General features: G+C 40.6%; 1 protein-coding gene across 5 annotated transcripts in view; it reads right to left on the reverse strand.

Annotated features, from left to right (window-relative positions):
• Window positions 1–16,256, reverse strand: part of Vps13d (vacuolar protein sorting 13 homolog D) — a 246,715-nt gene that overhangs the window by 70,401 nt on the left and 160,058 nt on the right. For all 5 annotated transcript variants that reach the window (XM_090335790.1, XM_090335789.1, XM_090335788.1 and 2 more), the window contains 2 exons: window positions 11,979–12,113; window positions 10,518–10,685 (listed from right to left, as the gene is read on the reverse strand). In XM_090335790.1, the coding sequence (XP_090191916.1) occupies window positions 10,518–10,685; window positions 11,979–12,113 (303 nt within the window). The remainder of the gene's footprint in view (window positions 1–10,517; window positions 10,686–11,978; window positions 12,114–16,256) is intronic.

Consider the following 16,256-nt stretch of genomic DNA (forward strand, 5'->3'; position numbering starts at 1 on the left):
GGTCAGGGTCTGGGAAGAGTGACTACCGTGTTCCACGGGGTTAAGTGACAAGACTCCTTAGGAAGCAATGCACTTTGTGTGGAAAGGCAAGTTAGTCTTACAAAAACAAGGCTTCTCACTAAACTCAAATTTATTTTGTAGCTAAAACCAGCTAATATTTCAGTGAACCCAGAGTAATGTTTTACACTTTACGAGTGCTCTGTGGTGGTCCATAAATATCATCTGTTCATGCCATCTGACAAAACCAAACAGGCAAGCAACACGCCTTTGCTCTGTAATTAAGAGATTCATGCACCCAAATGAAAATTTAGAGCCACTCTTCACACGTGCAGCACAACTGCAAGAAGGAGAAGGCACTCTAGGAAGCTAGACTTTCCAAAGCTGTCAGCCTATGTGAGATGCTCTTCTGACTCCTTTAAGAGGGCTTTGTTTGGCCAGGTAAGAGAAAAAGGTGTTTAGTGGTGGGAGACCTACTCCAACACTGACTGCCTGATCTTGGCAAAACCATTTAACTCATATGATTTGCTTTCCCATCACCAGAAGGAAAGTGATGACCGCAACAGGCCTCTCACCCCACAGGGTTAAGGACAGCTATATGATCCCACAGACATGAAAGTGCTCTAGCTTCCAGGGGAAAGTGGCAAATGGTCTATGGCAAAGAGCCTGGGGCTGGCAGAGCCCTAGGTCTCAACCTTTCCACTAAGCTCCTATCTGATAGTAAGGAAGCCAACAGCCTATACTGTGACTCAACCTCTACATCTGGGAAAATAACTGACTCTTTCATGGAGAAGTTTGTGAAGAGCAAATACTAATAGGAACAACCCAGAAAGTTTAAAATTTTTACAAAACCACATGGAGTCATTAGTACCTCTTATAACTTCAGTACAATCCTTGCATGTTTCCACATTACCAATAAAGAGAAAATCCCACTGGCCATAATGTCTTTTCTCAAACATTAGAAATGTAACAAAACGGGCTAGGTAGCATGTTCTACAAAAATTTCTCTTCAGAGATGATATTAGAAGCTAATGCCTCAAAATTAATGTTTCATTAATATAATGACTAGACAACTAGCTTTTGTAATTTCTCTTCCCGCTTTTTCCTGATTTCACCCAGGAAGGAGTCTCCTAGCTTCTCAGCTTAATCTCCACCTTCTTTACACCTAACAAGAAACTTTCCTCTCAGAAATGGCATAGGAGGCCCCCCACAAGTTCTGGAAGAAGGAAGTTAGGCATTATATTTCCTCTGTACTGTTAGTGAAAGTATAAGGCACCCCTGCCTTTCCTCACCAGTCACTTGAGGCCTCATGCCATCATGTCAGGACCTGCTGGGCCTCCCTATGACCGAGGCCTGGACACACTATCATAGCTATGGAGAATAGCAGGGAAAAGGCCAATCTGTTAGCTCTGGTAGTATCTGCCCTTTCCTTCAATGGTTTCTCTTAATTGGAATCCCCTCTTTCTCCAATACTGTAAAAATTACTTCCTCCTGTAGGGTCCATGATGCTACTCATCATAGTTAACATGATCCACTAGCATCTAAGAGAGAAAGCCACAATTCTCTCTACTCTGTTTTCCATAGTCCACTCTGCGAGGAAGGATGTACACATGACACAGACAGTAGAGCGCAACCATTCAAAGATGATGCCCATTTCTGTAGTGTAAGGGAAGGGCAAAGAAGTCATGTCTAGCAAAGTTCCAGAAGTAGGAGGCCCAGAAACAAATCCAAAAGAAGCTTCTTCAGTTTGGCAATGATTTCCCTCCACCAGGCCTGTTTATCCACTTGCATAAGGATGACAGTGGTGTACTACCAATAACATCTGATTGCCTGGAACTTATATAAAAGACCAAATACAAATGCCTCATCAAGAACTACTAATCAAGATAGTTAAGTGGTTTTATTCTTACAACATTCCAATTAGGAATGATTAAACTCTAATAGCTTACCCATATTCTCCTTTTCTCCAAGAAGGAAACCATACAACAAGTCAACAGCACTAGCCATAAAACATGCAGAGTAACAGATTGTTTGCAACATTTTCCACCTGGCTTCTTCATTGACGCAGTGAAGCTCTGAAGCTCTGAAAGCCATCTGCTTGAGAAACTAAGAGCAAATGTCTACAAAAAATCTGAAAAGCTGTAGAAGGGCCTAGAGGGAAGAGTGAGAGGAAAGAACAGGACTATTGGAGAGAATAAGTTTATTTTCTGACACTAATTGATAATGGTATTCTTAGACATTCATCTCTAAAAACTCAGTTATTTGAAAATAACATACTAGTTGCTCAGAAATGTTTCAGATGGTTAAGTGGAGGAAAATGGCTTGAAGAAGTTATAACTCAATACAAATCCAAAGAAGGGGGGTTCCAGGGAAGAGAGCTTTGGTCTGCTAGTGGGCAGAGCCAGAGCAGTGGCGTGGGGGTGCACAAATTCCACATGATTCAAATGTGACCTAATCTTAAGCAACATAAATGAAGGAATCACTGACAGTTCATTCAAATACTTTAGCGGCAAGCATTTGTAGTTGGAAAGAACAAACTCTTCCCATCATTTCTTCCCTCTTCAATTCTTCTATACTAGTCTAGGGATTCCTAGATGGAAATTCTGGAAGTTACAATAGGAAAAAGCCATATCCCAAAGCTTAAGACAACGAAGTTCAACTTGAGAATGAATGGAAAACTCTGAGATTCACTATAATGCTGTCTTCAATAGCTTAATGTTAGCTTCTACAAGAGAATGGCAGAGGATTATGCCTGAGAAACACTGCTGTAGAGGAAGAACTAGCAGCTAACTCCCAAATTCACTTTTTTTCCCCTAAAATTTCAGGTTAGGTTATAAGCATTCATTTTGATCACTTATACAGCAGGACACTTCCATTCCTTAAGGGACTGTGTGATGATTAAATGATACAGTGAATGTAAAGTCCCATACTTCACACAGAGTATATAACCAGTGAGGGCTTCCTCTTCACACCCCTTACTGATTTTTAAACATGCTGGCCAAGAGATATTTCTTTAAAACAGAGATTAGAAGAAGTAAGAGAAGGAAGAGAGAACTAAAAGAAAGTACAGAATCTTCTAAACACATGAGTGTATGGATCCTTTACTGCCAAGAATTAAAATTTGATCTGTTCTCAGATATTCACAAAAATAGATTAAAGTTTACTTCATGTGCCGTAATACTTTGGGGAAGGACAAAGAGTGAAATGGAAGTGGGGGGGCGGGATACACTACTGTCTCCTGGGGGTAACCAGCCATCCCAAGGAAAGCTTGAACTAAACATATTTACACTTGGGTAGAAAACCACAACTTTGCCGGAGATACAATTCCTTTGGTCCCTACATAGTTTCCACCATGTAGATGAAGTTGGGAGAGATGAAGCAAATTCTTCTGAAACACACCATGGTTAGCTCTAAAAATGTAACTTCAGAACCCTGCTTTTCACTAAAGTTCTATTAGGAAATGAAAACAAGTTTCAAACATTTTCAGTCCTTCTGTTTCTGTTAGTGGTAGTATGCTTCATCTCTTCCTTGAGGCCACTTGGTTAGGCAGAAGGAGAGAAAAGCCAAAGCCTGTGATCATTTGTGATTTTCATGCCACTATTCCCCTCCTACCAAAATATTTCTATTGCAAAGGATGGGTCAATCAGCATAAAACTTTTTCATCTACTCAAAGAATCCAGACTAAGGAAATCATTTTAGTCTTCTAGATTATTAGAGGAAAATAAACACTCTGGTCCCAAACACTTGAGTCATTTCTTTATATATGACTTGGCTATACCTTCTCTTGACTGGAATATAAATCCCTCAGATGATTTATTTAGGATCAAAGTCTTTTTTGAAAACAGAAAATCAACATTTTGTAAGGGACAGATCACTGTCTAAAGTGAATTTCATCTAACCTAAAGTTGTGTGCCAACTTAAAAATACTAAAACCCCAATGCTGATGAGAAGGCAACCACCTAGTTCTTGCTCATAGATACATGGAAAAGCTATCATGGGATAATCACCTCAACAAGAAAATGGAGCAGTCATACATAATGACAAAAACAGATACAAGTCATAAATCGCCTTCAGAATCCATGCAGGCATTTATGCAGTGCATTTTTTTGTGCAAAGATACAACTTTCGCCTTGGATAAATAGTGCTTTAGTCTTGTCTGAGACTTATAAATACACGGCCTGCAAAATACATAAACAAATGCTATTCCTTAAACAACAGGCAGATGGACACCCTTGCCCTCAACAAGGTCGCAGTATATATGACAGGAATCTGGCTAATGGCAGGGGCTGGCTCAGAATCTCTGAGTGCAGGGAAAGGATTGCTGTGATGTTTCAAAACTAGTTTCCTGAGCAAAGGGCCATGGGGAAGTTCTCTTGGAAGGGAAATGGCTCATTCACACACTGATGCCCAAACAGAGAGAGAAGTGGGAGAAAACATTACCTGCAATCCTAGCTAGACTTCATATGGAAGTATCAAAATACTTTCTCCTTCTCTACTTTCTCCTATTATCTTCTTCCATTATCTTCAGTTTTCCTAAAATCCTTAAAAATTGGAATTGTTCTCTTCTGTTCAGTTTTGTTTTTGAAACAGGGTCTTGCTGTGCAGCCCAGGCTGGCTCTGCACTCACCATCCTCTTGCCTCAGCCTCTCTGGCACTGGGACTGTGGTGACTCACCACAACTGGCTAGTGTAAACTGTTTTATTTTTATCATTCTTATTGTTATTGTTGTTTTCCAGTCCTGGGGCTTAAATTCAGGACCTGGACACTGTTCTTGAACACATTTTACTCAAAGCCAGTGCTCTGTCACTTGAGCCACAGCACTACTTCTGGCTTTTTCTGTATATGTGGTACCAAGAAATTGAACCCAGGGCTTTGTGCATGCGAGACGAGCATTCCACCACTAGGCTTTAGCCCCCGTTTTTCTGTTTTAATACATGTAAACATATGTCTTGGATAAATCTTTCAGTTAGTGATGGTATTCAGGAGGGCAGCCAAAAGAGACTGGAGGTACTCTTCCAGGAGAGTCAGGTCTTCTAGGGGATGGTAGAAAGTCACCTCACCTCACCTCTGTGAATTGGGGTTTCTTCACATATTGGGGCTACTAATGTCTAAGGTTATCATGTCATTCATCTGGCCAGATGATCATACATGATTAAAGCCACATTTACAGGCATCAGGTCCTACTGCCTATGAAGGAAATAATGATGGTCATTGTCACTCCAACACAAATGTCACACAATCATCACCATCTTCTGAGGCCTGCTTTGAGGCAAGGAGGACAAAACAGTATTCAGCTTCCCAGCTAACAAAATGATATCAAATATTAAGCCTCTGGTAGAAAGTTCACAGTTATTAATATTTCATATTCTTGGAAGAAGATAAGGAAAAAAGTCTCACGTACACAAAAGAATAAAACTTCAAGTAAGAGGAAAACAGGAAGGCCTTTAGAATTAGCTGGACTTATACAACGTCCATCCATGTCATTTCTAGTTGTGTGATCTTGAAAATGCTATTTAATCTAAGTCTGACCATAGAGATGAATGAGTGAAGAGGCTCTCACTAGGCCTGGCAAGCAAGCAGTCCAGTGAGTGTTCTAAATGCGTACCCTTGCCAACATGCAACATGGTATGTGTTCTAGCTCTGCCCTTATGCCTTTTCCTACCCATGCTGTTGGTTCCAACAAATACTACAAAGTGATTAGGGTATTTCCAATTCTTGTCAGATAAAACTGTTTTAAAATTAAAAAGTGATGGCTAAATAACACAGAATGAAACATATTTACTAAAAACCAACAAAAAATTCCATCACCTTAATAAAAATTTAGACCTACAGAGTTTGTACTGGGAAAAGTGAACCAACCTGGTAGAAATTAATTGTACAAAGCAAAAGAGCAAAAGTTAACATGAAGCAAATAATGAAGAAGGAATTCTGATTTCTACAAACAACGACTAACAAGGGTGACAATAACAGTAGCCAACAACAGTGAAAATGATTAAAGTATCTGCAGTTAGGACCCTAGTCAAAGGATACCTGGCATAGCAAGCAACAGTGCACTTTCTTCCCTTTTGGAAGACCAGGTGGCAGTGGTAAAAAACAAACACTAAGCTTCTATAGGAGTAGCAGAGAATGTTACCATTAGCTCTATTAAGATCTAAGGCTCTCTTAGATGGAAAATAAGTTTTGTTGATAATATCTATGTAGTTTTCCTGTAGGTATATAAAAATATTACCCAACTGTCATAGATAGCAGTGAAATTAAGAGTATATATAAGAGCAAATTTTCTCATAAGGATGGGGGAGTTCTTTCTAATCCTCTGGCTTGGAATCAAATTAGAAGGTCTTACAGATATTCATGTGACCTGGAAAAAATTCATGAGGCAGGAAAATCCCAGTTTCCTAAAGAAACCACATTCCTATAAGGATCTGACTGACAATAGTGCCATGACCTCAGGAGTGAGGTCTGTTGAGATTCCACTGTGGGTCACAGTCCAGTTTCCTTGCCAGGCAGAGCAATCGTAGGCTAAAATGTTTACAACTTGACCTTGCCAGGCAAAGAGGTCATGAGCCAGATGTTTACAACTTGGGGCTAACCCTGAAGTCACATCACTTCAGTTTTGGAATCCACAAGTTGATTTCTGGGACTGAGCTATGAGAAGGGAAAGCATGAGAAATACTGGGGACAAAAGGGCATAGGTTACTTTTTTGAGATCAATGTTAGATAAATTAAATGATAGAAATGAAGTGAGAAATTCCAGAAGTAGCCACAACCTGAAATTGATTTTGTGCTATGAGTAGTACATATTAATATCCATATTCTATGAAGGTCTACAACCTTCTCTTTTGTCTGTTTTCCTCAAACAGCCTCTCACTGTATAGCCCAGGCTGGCCTCAAACTTGCTCTGCAGTCTGGACTGGCCTTGAACTTGCCTTCCTCCTACCTGTGCCTCCCTGATGCTGAGATTTCCAGAGTTTGCTATCAAGATTTAATTTCTGTAGCCTTGTTAAGTAACAAAATAAATCCCCTTTAACTTCCCAATGGATTCTCATCTGCCCATATTTTCTTTGTTCTTCCCATGAGGGGGACAGGTAGAATTTCTACCACTTTCTCACAGATTTAAAAACCAAGACAGGGGCCCGGAGTTTGGCCTAGTGGTAGAGTACTTGCCTAGCATGCACGAAGACCCGGGTCTGATTCCTCGGTACCACATACGTAGAAAAAAGCCAGAAGTGGTACTGAGGCTCAAGTGGTAGAGCTCTAGCCTTGAGAAAGTCCAAGGACAGGGCTCATGCCTTGAGATCAAGCTCAGGACTGGCAAAACAAAACAAAACAAAACAAAAAACCCCAAGACAAATCCTCAAGACAAACAGAGGAAAATATTATTTAAAAGTAGGAATGGAATTACAGCTTGCTATTCTATTAATCCCAAATTTCTCTCGTTGCCCCTAAATAATGAGTTGTGTATGACCTTTCAGAGGGATGAATAACCCTGATAATTCAATTGAAACTATAAACCCTCACCCCAAAGACACATGCACACACACACCCCATATTTATAATTAATGTAAGAGGTTATAGAATCTCTCCACTCTACTCAGAGCCATCAAGAAAGGAAAAAGCACTTTGGTCCTTGAAGCAAGGACCAAGAGCTGGTTGGCTGAGGCTCAGCAAGGATAGGCTGTCTCCCTGCCCTTTTTAATCACTGGAATACTCCCCACAGGCCAAAAGTTGATTACTGTGGTCATCTGCACTTCCTTCAACTCCCCTTGTGTACACAGAGAAGCAAACAAAACATTCCCCCAAAAGGGACATTAAGGGTCTGGTTTCAACCCACAAAATTACTAGGAAATAGAGAACTCCAGTTCAACCACATACACAGAAGCAAAGATAACAGGGATGGGTGTTTAGCTGACAGAACCAACTTTTGGGACTACCATTTCCATTGGGAAGTAGTAATTTTAAGTTTCCCTGCTTTTTCATCTTAGGGGTATATGGACTAATTTTTATAGCAAATCTAAGGTTCTAGCTATCAAAATAAAATTATGAAGCCTGTGGCTCCAAATCTGATGAACTTACAAAAGGCAAGAAAAATAAGTGAATGACCACAATCGGGACAAGGTTTCCACTCAAGGAGATTCAGGCCCTGAAAAGCCCCTTATGCATTATGCATTATAACAATATAAATCATGAGATCCAAGACAGTACATTAACCCTGTCATCAGCCTTGCAGATCTGGGGGTGAGGACACAGACAACAGACTCTGCCCCTTTTTCTACCTAAGCTGTACTATCATGCTAAGCCTCATGAGTCAAGTAGTTTCCCATGGAAAAAGAACAAGTGAGACCTCCAAAAAGAGGAAGGATAAAGGCCTGTTCTTTCATCAGGGAATAGAGATTGCAAGGCAACCACAAGATAGCAACAGCATCTTCAATCTCATCTAGAAGGTTAGGTTCAGAAGTTTCCAAACAGCCAAACTGGCCCAAATAAGGTTTGAGTCTCCTACTGCCAGTGCTCACTAGTGTGTCCCGGGAGCTCGAGTGTGGAGGTCAGTGTTATAGATGAAGCAAGTACTACTCTCTGCCTAGATTGTTCAGGGTTTTCATGATGTCCTTCCCCTGTCCTCCTACAACAAGCCTGTAAAGTAGCTATGTGTCTAGTCCAGGTTGAGGTAAAATATACCACTAGTACATTGGCCTTTATACTAAAGCCCAGAGAGATAAAAGGAAAGAAATTAAATAATTAAGGAGCTTTTTCTACATTAATTAGAATTTAATATCATTAACAAAGTCTAATAAAGTCTTTATGCTGAGTAGTTACAACTAAACATTTAAACACACCTGTTTACATCAAGCTCAACAGCTATGAGTTCAAAAGCAACCTAAGGTCTGAGCAGCTGCTACACTATTCTACATGGTAGTAGGATTACGACTGAAGGCAACACCAGAAAAGAATCAAGGCAGAAACATGCAGTCTTTTAGATTTTTGGATCTGAGTTTAACTGTTTCCAAACTGTGTTTTGTTAATTGTCTTTTGCTTCTACTTGTCACCCTTTTTCCACAAGCAAGATTTCCCTATTTTGAATCACTTTTGGACTGGCTCAACAACACTGTATAGTCTTAAAGAAACTGACATGAGATAGGACTATCTAGTACCTGCTCCTGGGGTAAACTCCTAATGTACCCCTATGTCTATAGGTAGAGCCACTCTCACTGCCCAGTGGCCCACAGTGCAAGTACCCACGGGAACAGGCAAGGCTTACAGGTGCGTTCTCATGCATCACTCACTTATGAAAAGTCAATCTCCACATGCAAAGACTGGAGCAGAAGGAGGCGGAGGGAAACAATCTTCTTTCTTTCTTTCCTTTTTTTTTTTGCCAGTCCTGAGGCTTGAACTCAGGGCCTGGGCACTGTCTTTGGGATTTCTCAAGGCTAGAGCTCTACCATTTGAGTCACACCACCACTTCTGGCCTTTTCTGTGTATGTGGTACTGAGGAACTGAACCGAGGCCTTCATGTGTGCTAGGCAAGCACTTTACCACCACTAGGCCAAACTCCTGGCCAGGAAACAGTCTTTTGAGACTTCTGTACATGGTCCAACACCCTCTCCTTCCCCAGCTTCACACACAGCACCACTTCTGTTGGAACACTAACAATGGACCATCAAAATGTTCATTTAGTAAGACTAGAAAGAACCAAGATGTGAAGAAGCTGCAAAGCATGAATTATCCTACTGTCCTTCTCTTGCTAGACTCACAGGACATAAAGGGCCATGACACTATGAAGCTAAGTTTCATTTTGGACTTTCGCTATAAGATGCAGACTTTAAACAGTAAAAGACACAACTGGATTTCATGTTGTTGGGCTTCTGTTTTTGCTTGATTTGGTTCTAGAGAAGGAATCTCTAGACAAATACTCTACCAATGAGCCACACCCCCACTCCTAAAACTTCATGTTTAAAAAGCCAGTTCGGTCTGGTGCCAGTGACTCCACCCTGTAATTCAAGCTACTCAAGGCTGAGATCTGAGAATCTTGGTTTGAAGTCAGCATGGGCAGGAAAGCCCACAAGACTCTTTATCTCCAATTAACCACCAAAAAGTCAAAAGTGGAGCAGTGGCTCAGTGGTAGAGCAGGAACTTTGAGCAAAACAGCTAAGTATAGAGAGTATCCAAGCCCCAATTTGAAGCCCCATTTCTGGTACAAAGAAAAAAAAAAGCAAGCTCATTTTACTGATACTGTGAAAGTTGTATAATGCCATTGTCAGGAGGCCACTACAGGGATCTAGATGAGAGGGGCACAAGGCCTGTCAAAGGAAGTAGGAAAGAAAGGGAAGAAGAATGGCTTAGGAAGGGAGGGGTCTGGGAACAAGTTACTGGAGGGGAGGGAGAAAGACAAGGCATATAGGAAAGGAAACAAAGGCCTTAAGTACAGCTTCTCACAGTCAATTAACCACCAAAGAATCCACCATGCAGTCAAGGACTCTCAGTTAAGTCTATCACTGTAGATTTGATCACTTCCACTTCCTTACCTTGGCAGCTGAGTTTGACACCCCATGTGTAACATTTCTGATAAGGCCTCCAACATTTCCATATTTTATCAGCCCAGTAACCCCTTCAGAAACATCATTCAGAAGCCCCATGGGATTGCCAAGAAAATCTACTGATCCCAAGATTCGAGCTGCCTGGCTGAGGAGTTCCTGTGAAATGGAGAGGGGGAGAAAAATCATATCAGCACCAGTGTATGAGCACAGAGACCAATTCTCAACAAGAAGTCATAAGTCTATTTGTCCTCCATTCCCATTACTGCCAACAAGGACACTGTAACCATCAACTGCAGATACCTCCTGTCTTTCCCAGACTCTACCTCAACTTCTCCCACTGCACCAACACCAGAGACTGCTTTCAATATATTCAGAGCTACTTAGCAAAGCCAGTCAGAAGAACAGAGCTATAGAATGGAAGGTTCTTTCTAAGTATTTACTAGTCTCTACAGCATACCATCCCTCCTCTCTGTTAAGAGACAATCAGGAAGCCGGGGCAGTGGCTCATACCTGTAATTCTAGCTACTCAGGAGACTAAGTTCTGAGGATCTAGGTTCAAAGCCAGCCAAGGCATGAAAGTCCATGAGACTCTTATCTCCAATTAACCACCAGAAAAATGGAAGTGATGCTGTGGCTCAAGTGGTAAAGCGATAGCCTTGAAATGAAGAGCTCAGGGACAGCACCCAAGCCCAGAGTTCAAGTCCCACGACCCCGACAAAAAAAAAAAAAAAAAAGGAGGAACAACCCTTTATATCTTTTTTTTTTGCCAGTCCTGGGGCTTGAACTCAGGGCCTGAGCTCTGTCCTTGGGCTTTCGCAAGGCTAGATCTCTACCACTTGAGCTATATAGCACCATCTCCAGCTTTTTTCTATCTATATGGTACCAAGGAATCAAACCTGGATCTTTGTGCATGCTAGGCAAGCACTCTACCACTAGGCCAAACTCCTGACCCCTATATCTTAATGTTGAAAGCTAACAAATATGATATAATCTTAACTATTCATCAATGACTATATCTTGGCTTTATGTTTTGGTCTGTGCAATCTATAATAAATACAAATGGAAAATGTTTAACTTAATAAAAATAATTTTCAAGTTCAACTCAAGGAAAGGAACTCACAGGCTCTTAGAACACTGATATTGTTTATTTATCAAGCGCACATCTGGTAAATAAAGACTTCACGGTATTCTGTGTTATTATTAAACATCAACTGAACCATGAAAAATGTATCTAACCTAGTAGAAGCTTGAGAATGGCTCTAACAAGACAAACAGCTCGTAAGTCATGTCAGGTGTCTTAAGGGGTTTCATGACACAAATGAGCTTCACTGGACATGACCTGATCTATAAATGGGGTCTGCAGTAGTAATATCTCAGTAACAAAGATGCCTAAACAAGCAAAACAAGCACTCTGCTTATGGCCCCACTGAGCACTTATCTAAAGCTCACCTCCTGGAAATGTTTGAGGATGTCATTGATGATAAACTCCTTGGTCTCATAAGGATGGACCCGAGTGAACGGGTCCAGATTAATTACAGCATCTTCAAATCTAATCAGTGGGAATCCCAAAGTGCTTTTTAGGGCCTAGTCAGAGAAGAAATAAAATGACACATTTTAGCATGTGACAGTCTTCTAAATCCATGAAAGCTATAAATCATGTCAACCTGGATTTCCCCTACAACTGCAAAAGGAAAATATGAAGGAAAAAAATACAAGCACATATCACTCAAAGTCACATATACTACCCAGAAACTGAACCTAGAACAAATCATATTAAGAGAAGCCAGGTACAGAGAGACAAATGGCACATGCTTTCTTTCATATGCAGAAGCCAGATCTAAAATACAACTATGAATAATAGGATACACAGGACTTAATGCACTTATACTCTAATAAATTGACTAATGATGGTATACTCAGGACAGGAGTTAGAGGCAGAATTTCCCTAAACAATTGAAGTACTGTTTTTCAAAGCAAAAACTAGGAAGTAGAAACCTGTTTTCAGGGGGTATGCAAAAGGGGAAGTAGAGGGAGGAAGGGTCAGTAAATGCAGTCATTATATTCAAAGTACAGAATGTAAAAAAAAAAAAAAATGAACTATGTAACTCACAGCCGGTGACAGGAGGGAGAAGATGGGGGAGAATGAAGGAAGGGTGATATTGGCCAAGAAACACTGTACTCATAACCACAACTATTAATTAAAAACAATAATAATTTTTTAAACTATAACAAAAAAAGAGAAATAAACACTGTTGGCTTCATGGTATGTTTCTTTTTTAGTCTAAATTTCATTTTTTACTTTCTTGTATGTACCACACATAAAGAATATAAAATAGTCAAATGCATAGCTCAGTGATTTCCACCCCTCCCCAAATGAACACAAACTTAACCTCAGCCTAGGTCATACTCCTACACTGTAGGCAGTACCCTCCCACTTGCAGATGCCTAGTCACTGCTCCTTCCCTCTCTCCTTCCCTCTCTCCTTCCCTCCCTCAGAACATCTAGAAGCATAGACTGGGTTTTCCTGCTTTGAAGTTCAGATAAGTGGAATCACTGATTTGTATTTTGCTGTGGGCTCTTTACAGGAAGTATGAAATATAGCAGCAAGATTTACAATGCTGCTACAATTGCTGCAGTTTATTTGTACTACAGTTTAATATTCCATTGTATGAATAAGACCCAAATTATTCCATCACTATTACAGATTAAAAGTTGGGCTGGGAGCAGTGGCTCACGCCTATAATCCTAGCTACTAAGGAGGCTGAGATCTGAGGATCAAGGTTCAAAGCCAGCCTGGGCACAAAAGGACCTGACACTCTTATCTCCAATTAACTTCTAGAAAACAGAAGTGGGGTTTGGCTCAAGGGTAGGGTGGTAGCCTTGAGATGAAGAGCTCAGGGACAGTACCCAGGCCCCATGACCCCCCCCACACACAAAAAACAAACAGTTGGGTCACTTCAATTTTTATTTTATTCTAATTTTTGCTATTATGAACAATGTTACCATGAAAATTCTTAGACCTGTTTTTGGGCTATGATCAGCCCAACTATTAATTCACAGAATTGTGAACAAATAGAAGTTATTATTTTAAACTTTCAAGTTCTGGGGTAGTTGGTGTTTTCTTAATGCTATGGGGAATGATATCCATCAAGAGCTCTGGTAACTTGTGATTGAATGAAATAGTCTGTATGAAAATTTACAGAAAATTTGATCGAATCTGTCTGGCAGGTATAATAAGATGAATGCTATGATTTACCCAGGGCTTGGATTTTCTCAAGCTGGGATATAGCCTTTCTTGTAAATCCTGGTCTATTTTAGTTGTTCCATGTTCTTAAACCTCTCCACTGAATAGCAATACCATTCCTCCAATTTTAACAACCCCAGTCAAACTGTAGATGGTTGAGAATGCAGCTCAATGGTAGAGTCCTTGCCTAGCATGCACCTGGCACTGGATTCAGTTCCCAACATTGCCCCCCCACCCCCCAAAAAAACCTTGCTCAAATATCTATTAATCTGCCTGCCTTCCTAACTATCGAAAGTAGCAAATGGCTTAAGAAATAAAGCAATTCGAGCTGGATTCTATTTAGCAGCTGGTTGCCACTTGGTATCTTATCCTTTCTCCCTCCACCACTTACACATCAGAAAATGTCTCAAAAGAAAAATACACATTGGACCCTGAGAGTTTTTCTCCTCTCATAAATCTTGGACCCTCAAGTATGGTTGTCTTGTGGCTTTCCAATGGCTTCAAATATGCTTTAAAATTATTTTAAATGTAGCTTTTCTTGAAGTTCTCAGCTGGTTTGGCTATAAGCTCATTACAATTTCTAGACCTGACTCTATATTCTGATCACATTTTATTTAACATGCTAAGTATGTTGGTGTGTTTAGAAGATATACCATCTACTCTTCTTTACTGAATATTGAAATCATTCATTCATGCTAAGGCTATCAGTAAATCTCTATCCAGTCAGAATTTATCCTTATGGAGAGTATTAAGAATACAACTACTCTCGCCAATCTTGGGGCTTGAACTCAGGGCCTGAGCACTGTCCTTGGGCTTTCTCAAGGCTAGAGCACTACCTCTTGAGCTACAGCATTACTTCCAGCTTTTTTTTATTATGTATGTGGTACTGAGGAACCAAACCCATGCCTTCAAGCATGCTAGCTAGGTAATCCTGGCCCCATCACTCATCTCTTCTTAATCTTTTTGTGTGGGTTTCATAGGCTGCCCTTTGGAATAACAATACATTTAATTGGAATTTAATTATAAAAGGAGGGATGAAGCTGGGCACGGTGGCTCATGTCTGTAATCCTAGCTACTCAGGAGGCTAAGATTTGAGGATCACAGTTCAAAACCAGCTTGGGCATTAAAGCTCATAAGACTCCAATTAACTACAAGAAAAGGGAAAGTGGGACTATGGCTCCAGGGGTAAGGTGGTAGCCTTGAGCTGAAGATCTCAGGGACAGCATTCATACAGAAAAAGACAATCAGCTGATGAATTTGACAATGTAAAAATGTCTTGCCTAAGTGAATACATACACATACAAAGCAAAATAGAGATAAAGGAGGAAAAATGTGGAACAATACACCTGTAACTATCATCAAAGACAGAGCTTTCACCAAAAGCTTGGAAAATTAGAAAAGACACCAGGTAACTCGATAGAAAAATGGACAAATGATAGACCCACAAAGTTCAGAGAAAAGACATGGCTTTTTTTTTTTCTTCCTGTCAGTATTGGGGCTTGAATATAGGGTCTAGGTGCTATCCCTGAGACCCTTTGTACTCAAGGCTAGTGCTCTACCACTTGAGCCACATCATCACTTCTAGGTTTTCCTAAGTAGTTTATTGGAGATATGAATCTCACAAACTTTCCTGCCTAGGTTGGCTTTGAACTGTGATCCTCAGATTTCAGCCTCTTGAGTGGCTAGGATTATAGACATAAGCTACTGGCATCCAGTCAACATGACTCTTTAACAGGGGTTAGAAGATATAAAATAGAAGCCATAAGCAACAACCTACTCAGTAGAAGGCATGGAAGCCAAAAGACTTTATTATTTCTCCTCAAAAGTTTCTGTTATCCAGGGCCGGGAGTTTAGCCTACTGGTAGAGTGCTTGGCCTATCATTCACAAAGACTCGGGTTCAATTCCTCGGTACCACATACAAAGGAAAAAGGCAGAAATGGTACTATGGCTCAAGTGGTAGAACTCTAGCCTTGAGAAAGCCCAAGGACAGTGCTCAGGCCCTGAGTTCAAGGCCTAGGACTAGCCAAAAAAAAAAAAAAAAAAAAAAACCCAAAACCAAAAACAAAAAACCTTTTTGTTATCCATTCTCTCAGGCCCCCTACCCTGGTGGTGAGTGATCAACATGCTCCCGATTTTCCTCCTCTCACTGATGGAGAAATTGAGGCCTAGCAAGGTGACCTGCCTTGCTCTGAGCCACAGGAACAGCACTGGGAGAGTCAGGGACTGACAGTCATCAGTTCAGCACTTTGTCTTACCAGAATAATGAAGCATCACTTTCATCTCAGAAAATAGGAAGTGTAAATGAGTAAAGGCTTAAGCAACTTCCTTGTTTTGATCAAATATTGAAGTAGCAGCACATGCAGTAGCACACACTGCTCCACCAAGCTTGCGACCTGTGCTAAATTGCCAAGGCTTCCAGCAGATACCATTCTCTTTCTCAATAACTAAGGGGCTTTGTCTGGATCAAAAAAGTATCCTGGCC

Source organism: Megascapheus bottae, chromosome 6, assembly GCF_031878675.1.
Source record: "Megascapheus bottae isolate mThoBot1 chromosome 6, mThoBot2.hap1, whole genome shotgun sequence".
NCBI lineage: Eukaryota > Metazoa > Chordata > Mammalia > Rodentia > Geomyidae > Megascapheus > Megascapheus bottae.